Raw genomic sequence first — 19,834 nt, forward strand, 5'->3', positions numbered from 1 at the left:
AGATGGCTAAAGCTGACAGAGGAGAGACTGAGGGTGCACGGTGGCTCCTTAGTCTATCGTCGACTTCCAGGCACTGGCATCAGGTGACTCTTTCAGCCTGATCATCTCTTACTCCTTCTGCCTGAAGTGACCTTCCTTACTTTACTTTGGGAAATCCCACTCAGCTTTCCCTTATAGAATCCACTGGCATTTGTATTTTAAAGGAGGATGGCAGTTAATACAAATGAATCTGTAATGTGTGGGACTCCTGGCAGTCTGTGAGCCAGAAGCTAGTGTTTTAATCCTTCTGGGGAAATATTTGGCGTGCCTGGATCCTCAGGTCTAAGAAGAAAGCAGTTGGCTGGGTGGGATTTGCTTTACAAGTTAGCAGAAACACTTCTAATTGCCAAAAGAGAATCCAGTTATCTTTGTGTGTTTTTATAACAATTATTATGGTATGAGGATGTTAACTGCAACAATGTTTATAGCAAGTAAAAATAGAAAATAACCCAAATGTCTATGACAGGGGATGACGAAGCAATACCAGGTGCTTTAATACTCTCAAATTAAAAGAAATTAGATGGAAGATAGCCCTATATACTCTGTCTTACAAAGTTGTTTAAGACATATTTCTGAATGAAAAGCAAAATAGAAAAATAATATATCTAGTAGGAAATGAAATGTAAGAACAACCTCCCAAATTAATTTTGTATAGTTTTCTCAGCATAATTATTGCTGGCAAATGCAAAGTGTCTGGGGGCGCCTGGGTGGCTCAGTCGTTAAGCATCTGCCTTTGGCTCAGGTCATGATCCCAGGGTCCTGGGATCGAGCCCCGCATCGGACTCCCTGCTCGGCGGGAAGCCTGCTTCTCCCTCTCCCACTCCCCCTGCTTGTGTTCCCTCTCTCGCTGTGTCTCTCTCTGTCAAATAAATAAATAAAATCTTAAAAAAAAAATGCAAAGTGTCTGGAAGCATGCATACCAAAGAGATCACAGTTGTGCAGGAAAAGGGGGCAGGATAGGGAGTGATGATCTAAATTGGTTTTTTAAAGATTTATTTATTTGACAGAGAGAGGGAACACAAGCAGGGGGAGTGGGAGAGGGAGAAGCAGACTTCCTGCCAAGCAGGGAGCCCGATGCGGGGCTCCATCCCACGACCCTGGGACCATGACCTGAGCCGAAGGCAGACGCTTAATGACTGAGCCACCCAGGCGCCCCTAAATTGGTTTTTTAAACAGAAAACATATGTATATATTTCTTTCATAATTAAATATTTTTAAGTGAAAAGCTCAACGTTCAATGGCAGCAGTAGAGTGCTTACAACATTAAAAACTGAGTCTGTGCTCATGAAATGCCACTGAGTCAACACACAGCCAAGGGCTTCTGGGGTGAAGGGCTGGAGGGACATTGCATTCTTTTCCAATTTCATCTATACTTTACCTCTTGCCAACTTTTGAGTTTTCTGCAACACAGCAAATAGGAATTTGATGGGATGAAGTCTTCTTTGAAGATGATTTCAGGCACCTGTACCTGCTAAGGGTCTTCTTGTCCTTAATGCAGAATGTATAGGGAGGCAATATGCCCATTGGTGGGGTTACTATTCATACCCTTCCCCCGACCTTTAGCCCACAGGGCCCTGTGAGGGTGATCACTCCTCCACCTGTGAGCACCTTGCTTTTGAGAGCAAGGCATTCATCCTCCCTGCTGATGGCTGGAATTTATCTCTCTTCTTTACACAAGCTCACTCACTGCTGTGGATGCTTTTCTGGAAAATGTCTGAATGGAACAGATGAAACCAGTAGATGTGGTAACTTAACAAAAAAATTTTTGGGTCAGACGCTATCATGTAATACCCACTTATATGAACAACGCTCCGAGAGTGGAGGTGAGCCCCCAGGGAATAATCCTGTGATTCTGTGATTAATAAACATCACTGCATTGACAAACATTTATCTATCTGAACACTTATTGCCGAATCACATTGTTTTAAAAGATTTTATTTATTTATTCAACAGATAGAGAGCACAAGTAGGCAGAGTGGCAGGCAGAGGGAGAGGGAGAAACAGGCTCCCCGCTGAGCAGGGAGCTGGACGTGGGGCTCGATCCCAGGACCCCAGGATCATGACCTGAGCCGAAGGCAGCATCTTAACTGACTGAGCCACCCAGGAGCCCCTGCTGAATCACATTTTTAATTGAAATTTTAATTTTATAGGGCATAGATGAAGAAATCCCATTGGATAATTTATTATGATTTAATCATTTCTGATGTTTTATTTTATAGGAGTCAGGGTTTACTTGAATTTCACATACTAAGTTTACCAAAGGAATGGGGAAACTTATTTAAGGGTAGCCTAAAATGTGTGTGTGTGTGCGTGTGTGTGTGTATTCTCAATATACTGAAGAATGAGGGTCATTGCCTACACTCTGCCTTATTCCAGTGACTTGAGTAGCATGTGGAATAATTTAGACCTCTCTGTACTGGGACCTCCCCTCATCAATACTAAAGAGAAAATGATCTAACTTCTTTGACTGACTGAGTTAGTGGGAAAAAAAAAAAAAATTCAGAGGCTAGCATTAGGGGTTCCCAGTGCCCTTTACAATGTCTAAACATGCTAGTGCATGTAAGTAGTAAAACTCAGTTCTCCGGCGCTCCTTCACCATTAAGTGTACTCATTTCAGCAGCCCCCTTTCTGGTTTCCCACGGTCCTGCATGCTGAAAGCCTCACTGACCCACTGCTGTAAAAATGTCATTTGTATTTTCCTCGGGTTTTATGTTATAGTACAAATAAGTCACAGCTTATTCCTATATTCAAAAGTTCTAGGAATCCCTAACCACAGAGATAAGAACATTTGAGGGTACAAAAGTCTGTGTTGTTTCCCTCCTTTAGAAGAGTAGTATATGCTATTATGGTAATTTTTTCTTAATTAAAAAACTTTTTAGGGGCACCTGGGTGGCTCAGATGGTTGAGCGTCTGCCTTCGGCTCAGGTCGTGATTCCAGGGTCCTGGGATTGAGCCCCACGTTGGGCTCCTGGCTCAGGGGGGAGGCTGCTTCTCCTTCTCCCTCTGCCCCTGCTCATGCTCTCTCTCTCTCTGTATCTCTGTGTCTCAAATGAATAAAATCTTAAAAAAAAAAAAAAACTTTTTAAACATTTCAAATACAGAAGCACACAAATGGAAATGTGGATGTCCTCACCTCTGTCCTGCAGCAGGCATGAGAAATGAGAAGAGCAATTTTCAAATGGGACGGGTCTGCTAGTGAGGCGTCCCCCTTCCTCCTACCTCCCTTCCTTAGTTCCTCTTTCTCATGTTTTAAGATCAGGATTTTCAAATATACACAAATGAGAGGAGGGAGTATAATAAATACCCCTGCCCTCCATTAATTCACTTTCAAACATTTTCAACACCTGTTTTTTTAACATTTTAAAACAAACGTCATACATCATGTATCTTTAAAAGACAAGGTTTCAGGATGCCTGGGTGGCTCAGTCAGTTAAGCATCTGCCTTTGGCTCAGGTCATGATCCCAGGGTCCTGGGATTGAGCCCCTGTGGTATCGGGCTCCCTGCTCAGCAGGGAGTCTGCTTCTCCCTCTCCCCCTGCTGCTCTCCCTGCTTATGCTTTCTCTCTCTCTCTCTCTGACAAATAAATAAATAATTAATTAAATAATAAGTTTTCTTTTTTTTAGTCATCCAAAATACCATTATCACACACAAATATATAACTATATTTAGTTAATACAATAAATATAAATATTTATACTTAGATATAACCTAATATTACCTGTAATAGTTAAGTTTATGTGTCAATTTGACTCGGCCATGTGTGCTCAGGTATTTGGTCAAACATTATTCAGGGTGATTCTGTGAGGGTTGTTTCTGATAAGCTTAGCATTCAAAATAGTAGACAGAGTAAAGCAGATTGCTCTTCCAATGTGGGTGGGCCTTGTCTAATATGTTAAAGGTCTCAACAGAAGAAAATGGCTTACCCTTTCCTGAGCAAGAGGGAATTCTTTTTGCCTGACTGTCTTCAAACTGGAAATTTGCCTTTTTTCCTGCCTTCACACTCATGCTGAAACACTGGCTCCTCCTGGGTTTTGAGCCTTCTGGCCTTTAGACAGAACTATACCATCAGCTCTCCTGGTTCTCATGCCTTCAGACTTGGACTACAAACAAACCATCAGCTCTCCTTGGCGTCCAGCTTGCCAAGGCACTTCGCAGATTTTGGGACTTGGACTTGCCATTTCCATAATCATGTGATCCAATTCCTTATAATGAATATATACACACACACACACATACACACACACACTCACACACACACGTATATATAAGATATCTATATATCTATATGATCTCCTATTGGTTCTCTTTCTCTGGGGATCCCTGATTAATACATTACCTAATCACCAGACCATATTCCATTTCTCCAAATGGCTCAAAGATGTCTTTTTACATACTGCTTGAATTTGAATCAAAATAAGTTCTGCAGGGGCGCCTGGGTGGCTCAGTCGTTAAGCGTCTGCCTTCGGCTCAGGTCATGATCCCAGGGTCCTGAGATTGAGCCCCGCATCGGGCTCCCTGCTCAGCGGGAGGCCTGCTTCTCCCTCTCCCACTCCCCCTGCTTGTGTCCCCTCTCTAGCTGTCTCTCTCTCTGTCAAATAAATAAATAAAATCTTTAAAAAAAAATAAATAAGTTCCGCATAATATTTTTAAAGCCTATAAACATCAACTCCACTTGTGGAAAAGTCACAAAATATTTTCTCTTTTATGGTATTTCTTAAATAATATTGGATAAGCCCTATAACTCAAAACATTAAACACAAACGTTTAGAATCTGATTCTATATATATAAGGATCAGAATGTATGCCTTAAACATATCAAGACTGGACATAGGAAGAAAATGAAACCCGTTTCAACTAACAGCAGGGTACTCTTGAAAAGTCAATGAGCTTTTTTGTTCACTCTATCTTCCGCATCTATAAAATAGGAAATACACCTATGAAATATTTATTTGGCCTCCTTCACAGAGATGCAGTGAGCGGGGAAAGGGAGTTCACAGAAATAGTTCTGAAATGAAGTATCAAAAAGTGAAGAAATGTATAGATTATCATCATCATCTTCATCCAAGGAACCAGTTTCGTTTCTTTATTTGCAACTGAAGTCTTATTCTCAGATGAAAATTGCACTATTAATACAAATCTGGGCTGCATTACTAACATGAACAAAAACAAATGCATTGTGCTGTAATGAAAAAGGCCTGGTCTTCGATCAGACGTGGTTCTGTAAGTTTAACACCAGCTGAAAAACAGCAGAGGTTGACCTCTCAAGGTCACCACCTCAGACACTCACCCAGTACTGTTGAGATAACTCTGTCCCAAGCTGCAGTCCTTTGACAGAGAAGATGGATTGAACCAAAATGCTGGCAGACACTGACCATTGCTGTGTCGCTCATACCCATAGTCACTGTGGGGGAAAAAGCCAAGAGAGACCTTTCAGTACGTGGCACAATTACTGAGAACAGTTTCATGGTAGCACACAGCCAACTTCTACTCTAGCCAATGAGTAAAAAAACAAGAATTCACTAAATCAATACCTTTCCAAAAATGCAACTGTTCTTTCCCCTGTGGAATATCTATCAGTTAATTACCCCTGACAATATCCTACGAGACCCATTTCCAGAAAAGCTGACGTGAAAGCAACAGAGAAGCCTGTGTAGAAGCCGTCTCGGAGGCTCAATGACCAATAATTCCAAGTAAACGGCTTTAAGCTGAGAGAGTAGATTACGTGCTCATGAGGAGAGTCCATGATACTGACGGTGGCTGGGCCCCAAGAAAGCTGCAATTAGAAAGCAGGCAATGGTGGGAGCTCACGCCTCAGTGCACACATCACTGAAGCAAACACAGCCACTCATGGCACGATTTCATTACCGGTGATGTCTTTGGGGTGCTCTTTCAAGACATCTGGATCTACTAAGCACAGCTGAGCCAGGTCTCTCTGTGCACGCTCCATATGCTTCAGAGTCACAGCACAAAAGGAAATGTCCTTCAGGGGTGTCACGGGCACTCCCCCAAGGAAAAGTTTTGTCCCAGTCAGTTAGCATCGTCAGTTGGGACTAACTGGTTTAAATCCCCTCTGTAGTTGGGAAAGAGTCAAAGACTCTATCCTCCGTCCCCTCTCTTTCTTGCCTTCTGGCCTAATACTCTTGGCTTCTGGAGGACGAACTTGGGCACAGAGGATGACAACAAATTGCACCTCCACATGCACAGACAAATCGCAGACAGTAACCAGCAAGCAGTAGTACGAATTGGCCCATCTGTGTAATGGAGGTGAGATGCTGGCACACAAGGGGCAGGAAGGGAGAAACAGGCTTAGCCAAGGGGCCTGTCACCAGGCAGCTGGCACTTAGAATTCTGCACACATCAGCTGCACTTGGTGCCGGTTCAACACAGCATGGATAGGAAGACTTCAGAAATGCTGCCTACAGGACACCCGGTGTTCATTTCAGGGAATTACTTTACAAATGCTGAAGAATGGCAGGCAAGGTCATGTGGGGGACTGTCCAGGGGACAGCCACACTGAGGGGGAACATTTAGTGACAACCACCTTTTATTACACTGCAGTCAAGTAGAATCACCAAAGCTCTAGCTACTGTAGGTAGAGACTCAACAAGGTCATGGTGAGTCTTCCAAAATATTTTTAGAAATCATGCACTAAATAAAAATCCCATTTGACCAGAAAACCTTATAATGGCCTCATTTATGATTTTATGATTCATTACCCACTTCTCAGAATACATTTCAGTTAGCGGAATGAGTAGCAGATTCCAATCACAAATGAGTACAAGAATTGGGCCAAGACTGTAGGGGAGCGAGAGATAAGGGAAGGGAGAGGTCTAATTGCCTCCCTTACCCACGTTCTTTTCACTCTAGACTAGCTTAAAACTGGAAAAGAAAAACAACACATGACAATGACAACAACAACAAAAGACCAGCTTATTTTGGAACCTTGTAGAAAAGATGTCCCCCCCAAAACAGTATTTTCAGGAAAAATCGGGGAATCGGATGTCTCATCTCACTTTTTCTCTTTGCTTCTATTTATACCAGCATAAATGTGTGCTTTACAAAAGCATGACTATACGGTAAGACTGAAGTTAAATGACTAAGATAAAATGTTAACCTCCTTTACAAACTCTCCTTGAACAGAGGGGATAAAGGAGAAGCAGTCAGAAAGAGGGATGGGATGAAGGACTTTAAAATTCCATGGAAGTTTTCCCTGTGACTGCATTTCAGGGTGTCGATCCTGAAAGGCAGGGCAGGGATAGGATACTTTTATCATTGTTAATAATGGTGCACTGGCTAAAACAGAAGTTACAGCTGGGAAGGCCCCTGCAGAATTCCTTGTGAGCTCCAATGTAACTGAAGTTCTGTTGCCCTCTGGCTGAGCCCAAGAGATACAGCACTGGCTCTTGGCTTGCCTTGTCTACTAACAAGAGGGGAACAGCCTTGGGTTATCAGACTGAGGACTGGTGGCCGATTCTGGCAGGCCTGCACAGGACTATTTATTCAGAGAATGTCTCCAGAGGTCTACCATGAGAGAAGACTTACTTTTTCTAAGCCATATGATGTGTATTGCACACAGTATCTCAGCCCACTCGCTGATATTTTGATGATCAGATAAGTGATCTGTGATTGCTATACAGGCAGATATCCAATATTAAAAGAATGACTTTGCTTTCTTATGTGGGTCAGGTTTCAATCATTTAACATTGACATATATATTCAGCAATTGCTTTCTCTAAACAAAAACATATACATAAATTTAAAGTAAAAGGAAGAAAACAAGAAAAAAAGGCATTAAATGAGATGGAGATGATGCAAGGAGTTACCACCTACTTATCCTCAATCATTTCCAACCTCACCTGAAGGCCAAACCCCAACCTAGAACGGAGCAAGGGAAGCACTGACCCCACAGGCCAGCTTTCTGCTTACCAAAGGCTTCAGAAAGAATGCTATGGCGCTCAAATGTCTAGTCCTTTCCAGCTTATACTAGCTGAATCCTGCAAGAGGGACAAGTCTTCTGTACTACCAGGTCCACAGAATCACAGATTGCCAATGCCACTGAATCAATCCTCGCACTGAAGTCAAAAAAGTCTTCCACACCTTGCACAAGCAATCATCAGCTAACTAACCACTGACTGAAAACTTCCAGGGACAGCAAATCTACTGCCTTATAAGGTGATTGTTCCACTATGAGGAACCAAGAATCTAGGAAGAGTTTACCTTGAGCACAAATATATTTGCTGTCTAAAAAGTCAACTTATTGTTTTCAGTGTTGTTGTCTGAAGCAACTCAGGGTGGATGTGGTCTCTTTTTTTGTCCTAAGATCTATCAAATATGTGAAGCTAATTATCAGCCATCTTGTGAATCCTCTTTCAGTCCAAAGAAACTCCGAGTTTTTCCATATACACATGCACATAGCTAATAAACCATGTTGTCTTCAAGAGGTAATTTCACAAGAATATGAGGCTTGTGAGAGCATAGGTATATGCTACTATTATTTCAAATCTCAGCTTTCACTAAGACCCATGTGAATGTGATATGACTCCACAGAGTAATAGCACAAGCTTACCAGTCAAAATCGGCCTCTGTGCAGACACAGGGTTCAGATTCCATAGCTCCTGCATATTTTCCTTGCATACACTTACGCTCTGATTTTCGCTTCTTATATATCCTCTTTGCTCCCATGATGCATGCTTCCCCCTATAAGGACAAAAGGTTCTCAGACAGTTGGACACATAGCTTGGACCTTCCCTGCTCCACATCAGGGGACTCGGGGAGATATTCCCAAGCCTTAGTGTAATCTGGACACAGGTAGCCTGCTTTGTGCTAATGGCATTTTATTTTGATGTCTAGAACCCTAGTGTAGAATGCAACTATAAAGACAATTCTAAGAGGCATGGAGGGTGTGTCAATAAACATCCTTAACTCCTCATGTATTCAGCAAACCTTCGCTTATCAAGGTAGGAGGCACCGTGCTATGAGGGACACACAGTCATCTCAGACTCAGCCTATAACAAATGTATTGCCAACAAATCTATGGTAATTAAGTTCAATTCTTCTATAATAGAAGATTTATGTGCTTGGTCATTTATGAGCATATGAAAGAAGAGTATTGCTAAGAAATATAAAGATCTATTTTGCCTCGATTTATTATGCCTCTGCCCACACAGCTTTATAGCACTGATTTTAATGTCCATCTACCAGACAAGTTGAGAGAACTAAATTCAGTGTTTCTCTACAAAATAAATAAAAGCTTTGAATATCACAGTGCCTGTGGATCCCAAAAGGGAAAATAACAGTGATGTAAATGAGCAATAATTTTATTGTTGAGTCTCCAAAAAGAGTATATGATTCTAGCGGATGCAGCCCCAACTGTCAAACACAGCTTTCTGTCTGAAGGACAGAAAAGAGTTTTGTCTCTTGAACAAATTCACTTTAACCGGCTCCATCGCACATACACATCTTTATTAAATATATTCCAGTTGACCCTTGAGCAACGCAGGAGTTAGAGGTACTGACCCTCTTACACAGTCGAAAATCCCATGTATAATTTTTGATTCCCCAAAAACTTAACTACTAATAGCTTACCTCTGACCGGAAGCCTTACTGATAACATAAATAGTCAATGAACACAGATTTTGTATATAATATGTATCGCGTGCTGTATTCTTACAATAAAGTAAGCCAGAGAAAAGAAAATGTCATTAAGAAAATCATAAGGAAGAGAAAATACATTTACAGCACTGGACTGTATTTATTGAAAAAAAATCTGCATGTACGTGGATCCATGCAGTTCAAACCCACGTTGTTCAAGGGTCCAGTTTACTTAGCCTAGGTTTAGGGGTATGATGTGTCAGTGCCTGAATATGGTGATGGCTACGCAGGGGGAGCCTCTGCTACGTCCTTGGAGGGCCCTGCAGAATGACTTCCACCTTGGGAAATCAAAGGAAAGATGCTTTCAGCTAAGCATTCTGATACAAGCTGATCAGCTGAGGGGCCAGAATGAAGGAAAGTGTCCTATTAATGATTCTGCATCCTCTTACCACGAGTACCTTGGAAGGAGGCAAGAAGCACCACCTAATCCCAGGGAATCACAGGGTGACAAGGAAGGATTTTACTGGCACCGCTCACTGAGGGTTAGTTTTATTATTTTATGTCTCTGTTTGCATTGCTCAATAAAACTGAAGATCCTTTCCTCACCCCTGCCCCTACCCTGCATCCACACAGCATGCTCAGATAAATTGTTTGGATCTGCGTGCTGAGCTGGTATTTCATTTTGAGTCGTAAGTCTGAGCCAAGCACATTTGAATTTTATCTCATTATATCCTAGTATAATAAAAAAAAGAAATTACTTTACAACAAGCCATAAATGTTGAGTTTGTTCACTGCTGTGGAACACAAAACATGTAAGAAAGCAGTCGATGTAGCTTCCGATGTAGCCGGAGAGGTAAACTGTGGCCGTGCGGACCCCGATCCCTACACCTACATGACCCCCATGCCTTCCACCCAGGACCACACCTCAGCTCGGCGCCTCCTACCTGGCTGTGCAGCTGCCACGGTCTGTAGTCCTCCTCGGCACACCGTCGGTCGAACACGGACTTGTAGTCCACTTTGACCAGCTGCCATTCTGAGCGGTGGCTGAAGTGTCCAAACACGCTACAGAGTTCATAACAAGAAAAATAATCAAAATCGGAGCAACTCCAGTAGCCAGCCCATGCCGGGTGTTGACCACGAGCTTAGCACAGTGCTCAACGCGTTACATTGAGCAAATCACTTAATCCTCAAAAGCATTGACGAGGTGGGGGGTCACTATTATTGGCTCTGTGTTACCCGTGAGTAATTTGAGGCTCAGAGAGTTTCACTAACATGCAAAAAACCAAAGTCAAACCACTAAGAACTGGTCGAGTCAGAACCCAGAACCAGGTAAAGTCTGACGAAAAACCCACTTCTACATATTGCACCACAAGAACGGCTGACAAGAAAAAAAAATTAAGAAAACAATCGCAAGTGCTGCCTTCTATGCAGTGCAGGATTACACTTCTGGGTTCTCTTACTAAGGCCCGTGGTTCTCACGGTTTCTGTCCTATTTCACCTTCCCGCCAGTCCCTGGGGAGAGTGGGCAGCAGGGCCAGGGCCTGGAGTGAGAACTGTGTCCTGCACTCTGCATCCTCTCCTTACTCAGACAAACTCAGGCATCTAATGAGGTGTTTGAATCACCAGTTATAGCCCTCTGTGGAGAAAAGCCACGAAGTAGCCTTTTTCATCTGCGTTCTGCAAATATGAAAACTGAATAAAGACAAATTATGGAACAAATTGCTAATCTGGCTATGTGTTCGGTGGGCAAAAGTGCAGCTATTGGGCATACTGAATTTTTGTTGATCTTTTCTATCATTAAAAGAAGGGAAGAAAAAATTAGAAAAAATATCAACTATTCACTATGACTTTTAAATTTTCATTGATGACAGGGTTGACTACTTTAAAACCTTCCCTCTGTTTTCCATGTCCAATTTTCCAGGGGAAGAAAAAAAAACCCTCACAGTTTCATGTTTCAAATTCCAAGTTCATGTTTTGAAACCCTTAAGTTTCAAACTCATTAATCAAGTTTTTCACAAATTAATGATCATCATTTTCCAGACAAGAATGAGTGCAAATACAATTTCACAAGAACAGATTGTTCTCCCGGTTTTTCTAATATAGCCTCACAAGTGGGTTAGGTAAAGAACCAGGGAAAAAGAAAATCCTTTGTGGGGTTTTGATCAAGCTCAGTGTTCTGCCTTAAAGTGAAATCATTCTTATATGCCTGTGATTTTCTGTAATATTGAGTTTATTATTAAAGTTTTAAATTTATAGTTTCATTTTCTATTGAAATAATCATTTCTAATTTCCCTAGGCCCATTCAGTATAGGAAGAAATAAGTTGTGCCCTTTTGCTGCCAGCCCTCAGTGTGGGTGTCCTAATTAGTAAAGAGCCAAGAAAATGGCCACCCACATTTTTCTTTCCCCTTTGCTGGGAAACCATGAAGTCAGATGTAATAACTTTGCTGGCAATTTCATATTTAACAGTAGCAAAGTGGTTAGGATTTGCTAAAAACAACATGTTTCTGGGGGCACCTGTGTGGCTCAGTCCATTAGGTGTCCGGATCTTGGTTTCGACTCAGGTGGAGATCAAGCCCCACCTGGAGCTCTGTGCATGGCACAGAGTCTGCTTGAGATTCTCTGCCTCTGCCTCTGCCCCTCCCCCTGCTCATGCTCTCTCGCTCTCTCAAATAAATGAATAAATTCCTTAAAAAGAAAACAAAATACAACATGTTTCTGGATTTATGTTAAGATTAGAATACATCATACTTTTCCACTTACGTCATGATTAGAGTCTCCTCCCCAGGCTCACCCAGAACCCCATCCACAAAAAGTGGAATAGATGTGAAACTGTATTTGCTCCAAGATCTCCCTTCATCAAAACTCAACCTAATAAAAGAAAAAATAGCAGGCATCAGATCTCAAAAGAAAAAAAAAAAAATCCTTTCAGAGGAAAGATACTATCAGCCAAGAGAGAATACATTTTAAAAGTACCCAGGGCGCTGTCAAAGTGAGCCTTTTATATGAATAACTATTCTTAATTACATCAGAAGGTAGAAATACAGTTAGCCAAGCGATCTGGGACCCAGATGTGTTATAACAGCCATAAGGGAAGAACTGCATGAAGTGGGAATAATAATAAGTCTTTGATAGAATTTTTTTTTAATTTGGATATTTTATTAGATCTTAGATCTCAATGTGACCCTCTCCAAAACCTCACTGCAATCTAGCAGCAAGGCTTACTGGTGATTCTGAAGAGCAATGGCCTCATTGGACCTACTTAGATGGACTTGAACCAGCTGCCTCTAAGTGAGCAAATCCTGAGCGGCTTCCCTCCTACCGTTATGAATCCTAGCTGACTCATTGAAAAAGGGGGTACAAAAGGACTGGCTCTTGAGAGTAAGAGAGATCTGCAACTCTGCTGGTCACACAGGATGTTTCCTTCACTCTGCCTTTCTCTGTGGATGTCATCCCCCAAACTAAGCCTCCGTTTCTCTTATTTTGGCAGCTTTCCCATAGGTCTCCAAAGTAACTAGCACCAGAGGCAAAATCACGCTTTTGGTTTTGAACAAGCTTGCCTGTGGAGAGAGGCCCTTTCAAAAACACAGATGAAGGAGTCTACTGGAAAGCATTCTGGAAGTTAGGCCTTGCACATCCATCTGTGTGAGACCTACAGGTAGAGATGCAGATTTTCACACACCCCGTGCCCCCCTCCGCCCCGCCCAAAGGAAGCGAAGGAAGTAGGATCAGGGCAAAGGAGACAGAAAGAAACAGTGCCCTGAACTGCTGATCTCTGTGCAGAACACACATAATGAATACACGTTAAGCTACTCTTAACTTCTCCCCATTGTACCTGACACGCCACTGTAGCTGGGAGTGTGCTGAAGGAATAAGGAAGGTACTGGAGAGGGTACTGACATATTTGAAAACCATAATGCAACTCCTCTCTCAGGGGCAGAATCGATCTCAATCTCTCTCTCTCTCTCTCTCTCTTTCTCTCTCTCTCTCTCCCTCTCCCCTTCCTTCCTCCCTTCCCTTCTTCTATCTCCTTTCCTCCTTCTTTTGTGAAACTCCAGGCAATAATCTTATTTTAATAGAGCAAAGGTATAAATTATGTTCTAGTAGACATTGATGTTTTACTACAAACCCAGTCCCCATCTGACAGCCTGACCCCTCAACTGCGCTTAGCGGTATGGAGCCATCCGGTCCATGACTCATGCTTTTACCAGAGATGTCGAATCGGGAGAGACGTGTGCTTCATAGCAACCAGGACTCCACCCTGATCCAGATACAAAATACTGTGCTCTTCTTCAAAGATCTGCAAGAGGGAAACACATCCACATGGCCACACATCTGCACCCACACATGCCCAGAGTTCAGAGAATTAGTCTTCATCTGAGGAGATAAATCCCTCCCATGATAGAACAGGGTTTCCCAAAAATCTTTGGAAAGATAGTTATAAACAATGCTTCCCAAGGTGGGCCGCACGTACCATTGGAGTTAGATAAAATGATTATAGGTGTGCCACAAAAGAAATCTGAAGAATTAATAGTTACATATTCATGTTTATATTCCCATCTTTTTGCGGTAAGTTCTGTTGATTCCCACTGATGACGATGTCAGAATCCTGGGTAACCATCCTATTGTGTAACATCTTTAGAAGGAAGAAACCTTAGAGATACTTTACTCCACATTCTCATTTTGACAGGTTTAGAGAGATGTGACATGCCTAAGGCCATGCGTAGAGTGACTCACGGGGCTGGGACTTGCCGCATTACAGTGCCCTGTCCAGAGGTAATTATTTCAGTTTCCAAGTATTACAGAGGAAAGCTGTTCTTGTTCAATTCATGGATTCTCTATCAAGTCTAAAGTAGTTCTGATCAAAATGGAATCAACTTGGGTACATGTGTCCTTTAGGTTTTTCTCCAAATGTGGAGAAATCAACTTGAAGTCCAGGGAAGACGGGCCGCAAACAATTTCTGTGTCCTCTCCATACGAGATGTGTGCTGTTTTCTCATAATTGCATTGCTGGTATTGCCTTGTCTGTGGCTACACTATAGACATAATTATTTTCTCCCTTGTTTACCTATTATACCTAAGAGGTATCCCAGGACTACGGATGTGAGAGCTCTCTGCTTGGTTTGGGGTGCTGGAAGAAACAAAATGGGATCCTGGCTCTTGAACTGTTCTCCAGAAGCAGTTTAATAGTCCATGTTCCTACATACCTACCTCCAAGATCAATATCCCTGGGGTTTCTTAAGCAAATTTCTTTCCGCCTCGCTCTTCTCAAACCATGTGAATCACATGGAGGGCCTACGAAGGGTCTGAAGCTAGGAAATGGTAACTGGACCATAACATGGACATCTCTGTCTAAAATTTAAAGCAGAGTGTTCTCATTTCTGTGTGATTACCTGTGCATTAGATTTCAATTTATGGTGCTTGCTAGTTATTGTATGATAATTAAACGTCAGTAGGTTATTAAAATATATTTATTGAAGTGTAACAACCATGCATTAGGCACATATCTTGTTATGATTGCTAAACCTCATTAAATGTCTGTTTTATAAGCTATGGGTATCTAATTTTCATTCAGAAGAAAGAGAAGAAGCATTTAAGCTAAACACGTTGGCTTAAAGCGATTCCATTTCTACCTTTCCAAACATATGCACCCTGATGGTTATTACTCTGTCTTCTGCATGTGAAATTTAAATATTTCAAAATACCACCTGGGTAACGGCTGTTTCTGTATCACTGCATTCCTCTCTATTCTGACTCCAAGGCAAGGGGAATTTATGGAGGCTGAGTTGCCAACACTGAGTTGTGTTGGGTATATAATCTACCCTTCAGGCTCTGTGTTCCCTATACAATAACCTCTTTGGGATCCTGGTTTTCTTTGTGGGAAAAAAAATTCAGTCCAATTGGATTCAGATCCAATTTGGTTTCATTGTCACTTATAAACTTTCTTACATAGAGGCTCTGAAAAAAGGGTCATTTTTATTGAGTGGCAAAAAAATCACATTGCATAAGTATTTGCTAAACTCAAAGACTTATTTAAGACTCTCATAAAACAAAAAGGAAAATAAACACACTGGCGAGCTTTAGGATTTACATATAGCCAAATGAGTTCCCAGAATTTAACCAAGCTGAACAATGTTTATGTCATTTAAACCGCAGCAACGAGACCCAGGATGCCTTCTTACCTGCCTCCAGGTGTTCCCTGCATCTGAAGAGACAAACATGCTGATGTCGCTGTCTGATAATTCAGAACCTATATTACCTAGAGAGAGCATGTCACCATTAGTGAAAGGAGCTGTTTGCGAAAGCTAACAATGGGCTCTACTGGCAATCTATGCTGCCCGAGATGGACCGAGACTGTCAACACTGTATGTGAGCAGGGCTTTTCAGCATAGTTGTTCAGGGTCAATGGTTCAGGTGACTTGCAAAATATTTTTGCTTGCTCATTAAATTCCCAGCACAGATATCTAGCTTCTTAAAATAAATACAATTTGCAACAGCAAGCCCACCAGGCAAGCTTCTTACCTGAAGCCACTATGATGCTGGGAGCTGTGTCTCGGCTGGCAATGATCCCTGATGTGTAGGGATTCTCGGAGACCTTAAGGTGAAGGTGTAGTGAGCAATAGGGCTGAGAAGAAGAGAAATGAGGGTCATAAAAGCATATAATCTAAATGGTCATTTTAAGTCCAGATTCCGAGCATCCATGCATTCTTCCACCCATCCCATCCAGCCATTCAGTCATGCACTCATCTTCTATTCCACAGATATCTGCTGTCCACTAAGTACAAGACAGATACCAAATTGGGGAAGGAGGGAGCATCTTCATTTTAGGTCTGATCGACTGCCTTGATTGCCATTTGGCCATTCAACAAATATGTTAGTACTCTATCTGTAAAGCACTAGGTGTAGCTTATGAAAGACTTATATTGACTAAAATATGGTCTCTGCCATTATGGGGTAATTTAAAAAAGAATTAAGATCTTTCTATTGATTACCATAAAGAGAGACTAGTGTAACAGCCATAAGATCAGTAAAGATGAAACATGAAGTTCTAGAGGCTGACACAACTATGTCCAACTTTGGATCGAGGAAGGCTTCAAGGAGAAAATGGTGCCTGAGGCAAAGATGGGTAAGGTATGAACTGCAGGTGAGATGTTCAGGAAGATAAAGAACATTTCAGGCCTGAGTGATATCAGTAACAAAGAAAAGATGCAGAAGAGTTGAGCTGGGTAAGACAGAGGAGGAAAAATTGGATATAAAGATAGGAAGAAGATTTGCTCCATCTGGGAGGGATCTGAAGAAGTCAGCTGGCACCTCTTGGCCACTGTCCATTGGAGACCTTGGTCTCATCTGTCCAGAAGAAACTGTATGACATGTGAAATTTTCCTAACATCTACCAGGCAATCATCAGAGTACCCATGGCAGGGTATTCTCAGAATCAGTATTATTCAATATAAAAGTCATGCTTGTAGACAAAATGCACTACTAGTAACAATTCAAATGGAAATTTAAGGGACTTATTATCTACGTGTAAAAATCTCGATCAAATTCTCAGATTAAGATACCAACAGTTTTCAAATACAGGATAATAAATCTTATACGAATTTCATTTAAAACAGTTCTGGTACTGAGTTGTCAAAAACTACAAGTTTGTGTCTGAACCTACATCTCTTTTCATCTCTCGGAAAGATTATTTTCTAATCTTATCGACTTGAGTTTTTGGAATCACCAATGTATCTCTGTTATTACTTTCATTTTGCTCTGTAAGTCTCAGCCAGCAGATATTCAGAGAGCCACAGACATACACTGATTGAATTTATATGGGATAGCGTAAACGGCAAACTAAAAATGAAGCGCAGGAATAAAAGCGGCCAAAATACTGGTAAAGTAAAACAGTGGATTGCAACAGGGCCTTTCCTTACTGCCAACGCAGAGTAAACTCTCAAGGGATAATGATCTTCATAAATGATGGGTTTTGCCTGAAAATTGCATGGAAGGCTTTCAAAAACGGCATTTTTACTTTACAACATTTCATAAGAGTAAGGAAGACTGCCCCTATAAAAAGAATCAGTGGGACCCAAATGTTTGGCTTCCTTTTGCCTGAGAGGAAGATGAGAATGGGTAGGGTTGTAGGTTGTGGATGTTCCAGACAGGCCTGTGCTGCACTCAGATGCTAAGACAGGAAAAAGCAGAGATGGCAAACCGTGCCTCCATGAAAGTTTTCCTGACAGCTGCAGCCTATTGGGATCTCTCCTTCTCTGATTTACAATGGTTTATTTGATCATGTGCAATCTCATATTATCTATTTGAGGTATGTACAGTTTTATCTCCCTAAAAGATAAACTCTACAAATAAAGAGAAAACACCAAGTACTACACTTTGAGTCTTCTGTGGAACCTGGCATAGAATCTAAAAGAGATAGTCAAAAAATGCTTGAAGTATCAAGCAATGCTTTATATAAGTGAGGACCTGATAGACCTTTGTTGGCTATTTGACTCAGAACAATGCCAGAAGTACGTTGGGCTAATGTATAAACCACATCATCAGATTAATGTTGAGTATCTCCATAGCATTCCAAGAAGTCCAGAACTCCTCGGGGATTAGCCTAGTCACGTGGGCTTCCTGTAGGGCCTTTTGTGTCACCCAACAGAGCAGAACATCCGTGGCTAAGGGATCACCCAGTCTGCCATCCTGAGCCAGATGTTTGCCACATACTTCATCAGCCAACAGTCTCGAAGACTGCGAAGCTCGGTTGCCATCTGACCTGCTCAAGGGTTATTTGAGACAGGGCACTTGCCATTACAAAGGAAAGGGCATTTTCAATCGGCCATCTCGGTACTGCTCTGTGGCTAGGGCTTTCAGAGGCTCGAAATAAATTAATTTGAGAAGGAAAGATACCAGTTCAGGCTGTAGCAGCCACATTAGAAGTGTTCTTTTTGGTGCACTTTTTTTCCACTCTCACATTTGCAGTACTGGATTGCCCCCAGCTGGTATGAGGAGAATATTCCGTGGCTTTTTATCCCCCTTCTTCCATTTTTTTCAAGGAAGTTATATCGTCTACATCAATGCTCAAAGAAAAACAATGTTAAGTGATTCATCTTTACTTTTTGAAGTTAAACTTTTGTATCTGACCAGTTTTGGACATCTGTCAAAGTTAAGTCACCAAAAATTAATAGAGAGGTTTATTAGAATGGCTATCATGCCACTGCCAGTTCCCACAGGTCACCGGACAAGGCTCTCTAATTATGCACATTGTGCCCGGGCAGGGGGCACTTTGTTTACCTCTCCTTTCTCATTTCCTGCCCTCTCTCCAGCCTTCTCGTCCTCTTTTCTCCCATTACCAACCATGTCGTAAATAAGTGAGTATCTTTCCAGAGTTCTCTGCAACTCAGTAGAGTCAAAGCACACTTTGTCCCAAGGGCATCTTCCTATTCCCCTTATCTTTGCACATTAAGAAGATACAGCACTACACTGAGACCACCATGACCTAGCAGCTGACTTTACAGTTTGGAAACTGCCCTTTGTGTCTTCACCCATAGTCACAGGGCATGGCATATCATCAACTGGTCAATCCTAGCAGCATCTAGATCTCTCGTCTTTCATCTTTTCAGGATCAGGTTTAGAGTTTGAGGATCTGAGGCAAATTAAGGACGCTATCCCAAGAAAAAATACACAAAGGCAAATGCACACAGAGTTCTGTGTTCAATTTCAGGGAGCTCACAGACTCCTGAAGACCATCATGGACCTCTAGGTCCCAATGACCTTTCTTTTGCCTTATTCTTTTATTTCTTATTTTAACCAGTGAAATCCTTTGGCCATTGCTAGTGTTCAATAAATGTTGGTTGGATTTAATTGATCCATTAATTAGCTACTGTCTTCTTAGCACTGTGGATGGCCAATGGAGAATTACTAAATGATAGGAGACATGCTCTCCAACATGAATTAAATCAACTTAAAAATACTGTTAGATATATTTGAGAATCAATCAGCTTCTCATTCCACTTTCTCTTTTCCCCAACCTCTGTACTAACAGCCTTTAGGTCTCGTCTTCATAGTACTCTTATCCCTAGGGCTCCTAATCTGAGTATTACACTGAAAAGCCAAATCGCACCTTTTATAAATAATAAGGCAGCAGCTAAAGTCTTAAATAGTATCCTCCAAATCCACTCCCTGAACACACACACTTGCGCTGTTTATGATCCTGAAT

The 19,834-nt window shown here is 41.7% G+C and overlaps 1 protein-coding gene across 1 annotated transcript in view; it reads right to left on the bottom strand.

Moving 5' to 3' along the window:
* The window catches only part of SORCS1 (sortilin related VPS10 domain containing receptor 1), a 321,747-nt gene that overhangs the window by 83,717 nt on the left and 218,196 nt on the right, over positions 1-19,834 (bottom strand). The window contains exons 11-17 of the mRNA XM_035028687.1: positions 16,153-16,255; positions 15,813-15,889; positions 13,839-13,930; positions 12,394-12,501; positions 10,576-10,693; positions 8,607-8,737; positions 5,328-5,441 (exon numbers count right to left, since the gene is read on the bottom strand). Coding sequence (XP_034884578.1) covers positions 5,328-5,441; positions 8,607-8,737; positions 10,576-10,693; positions 12,394-12,501; positions 13,839-13,930; positions 15,813-15,889; positions 16,153-16,255 — 743 coding nt within the window. The remainder of the gene's footprint in view (positions 1-5,327; positions 5,442-8,606; positions 8,738-10,575; positions 10,694-12,393; positions 12,502-13,838; positions 13,931-15,812; positions 15,890-16,152; positions 16,256-19,834) is intronic.

Source organism: Mirounga leonina, unplaced genomic scaffold (assembly GCF_011800145.1).
Source record: "Mirounga leonina isolate KUSES-001 unplaced genomic scaffold, KU_Mleo_1.0 Mir_114, whole genome shotgun sequence".
Lineage (NCBI taxonomy): Eukaryota > Metazoa > Chordata > Mammalia > Carnivora > Phocidae > Mirounga > Mirounga leonina.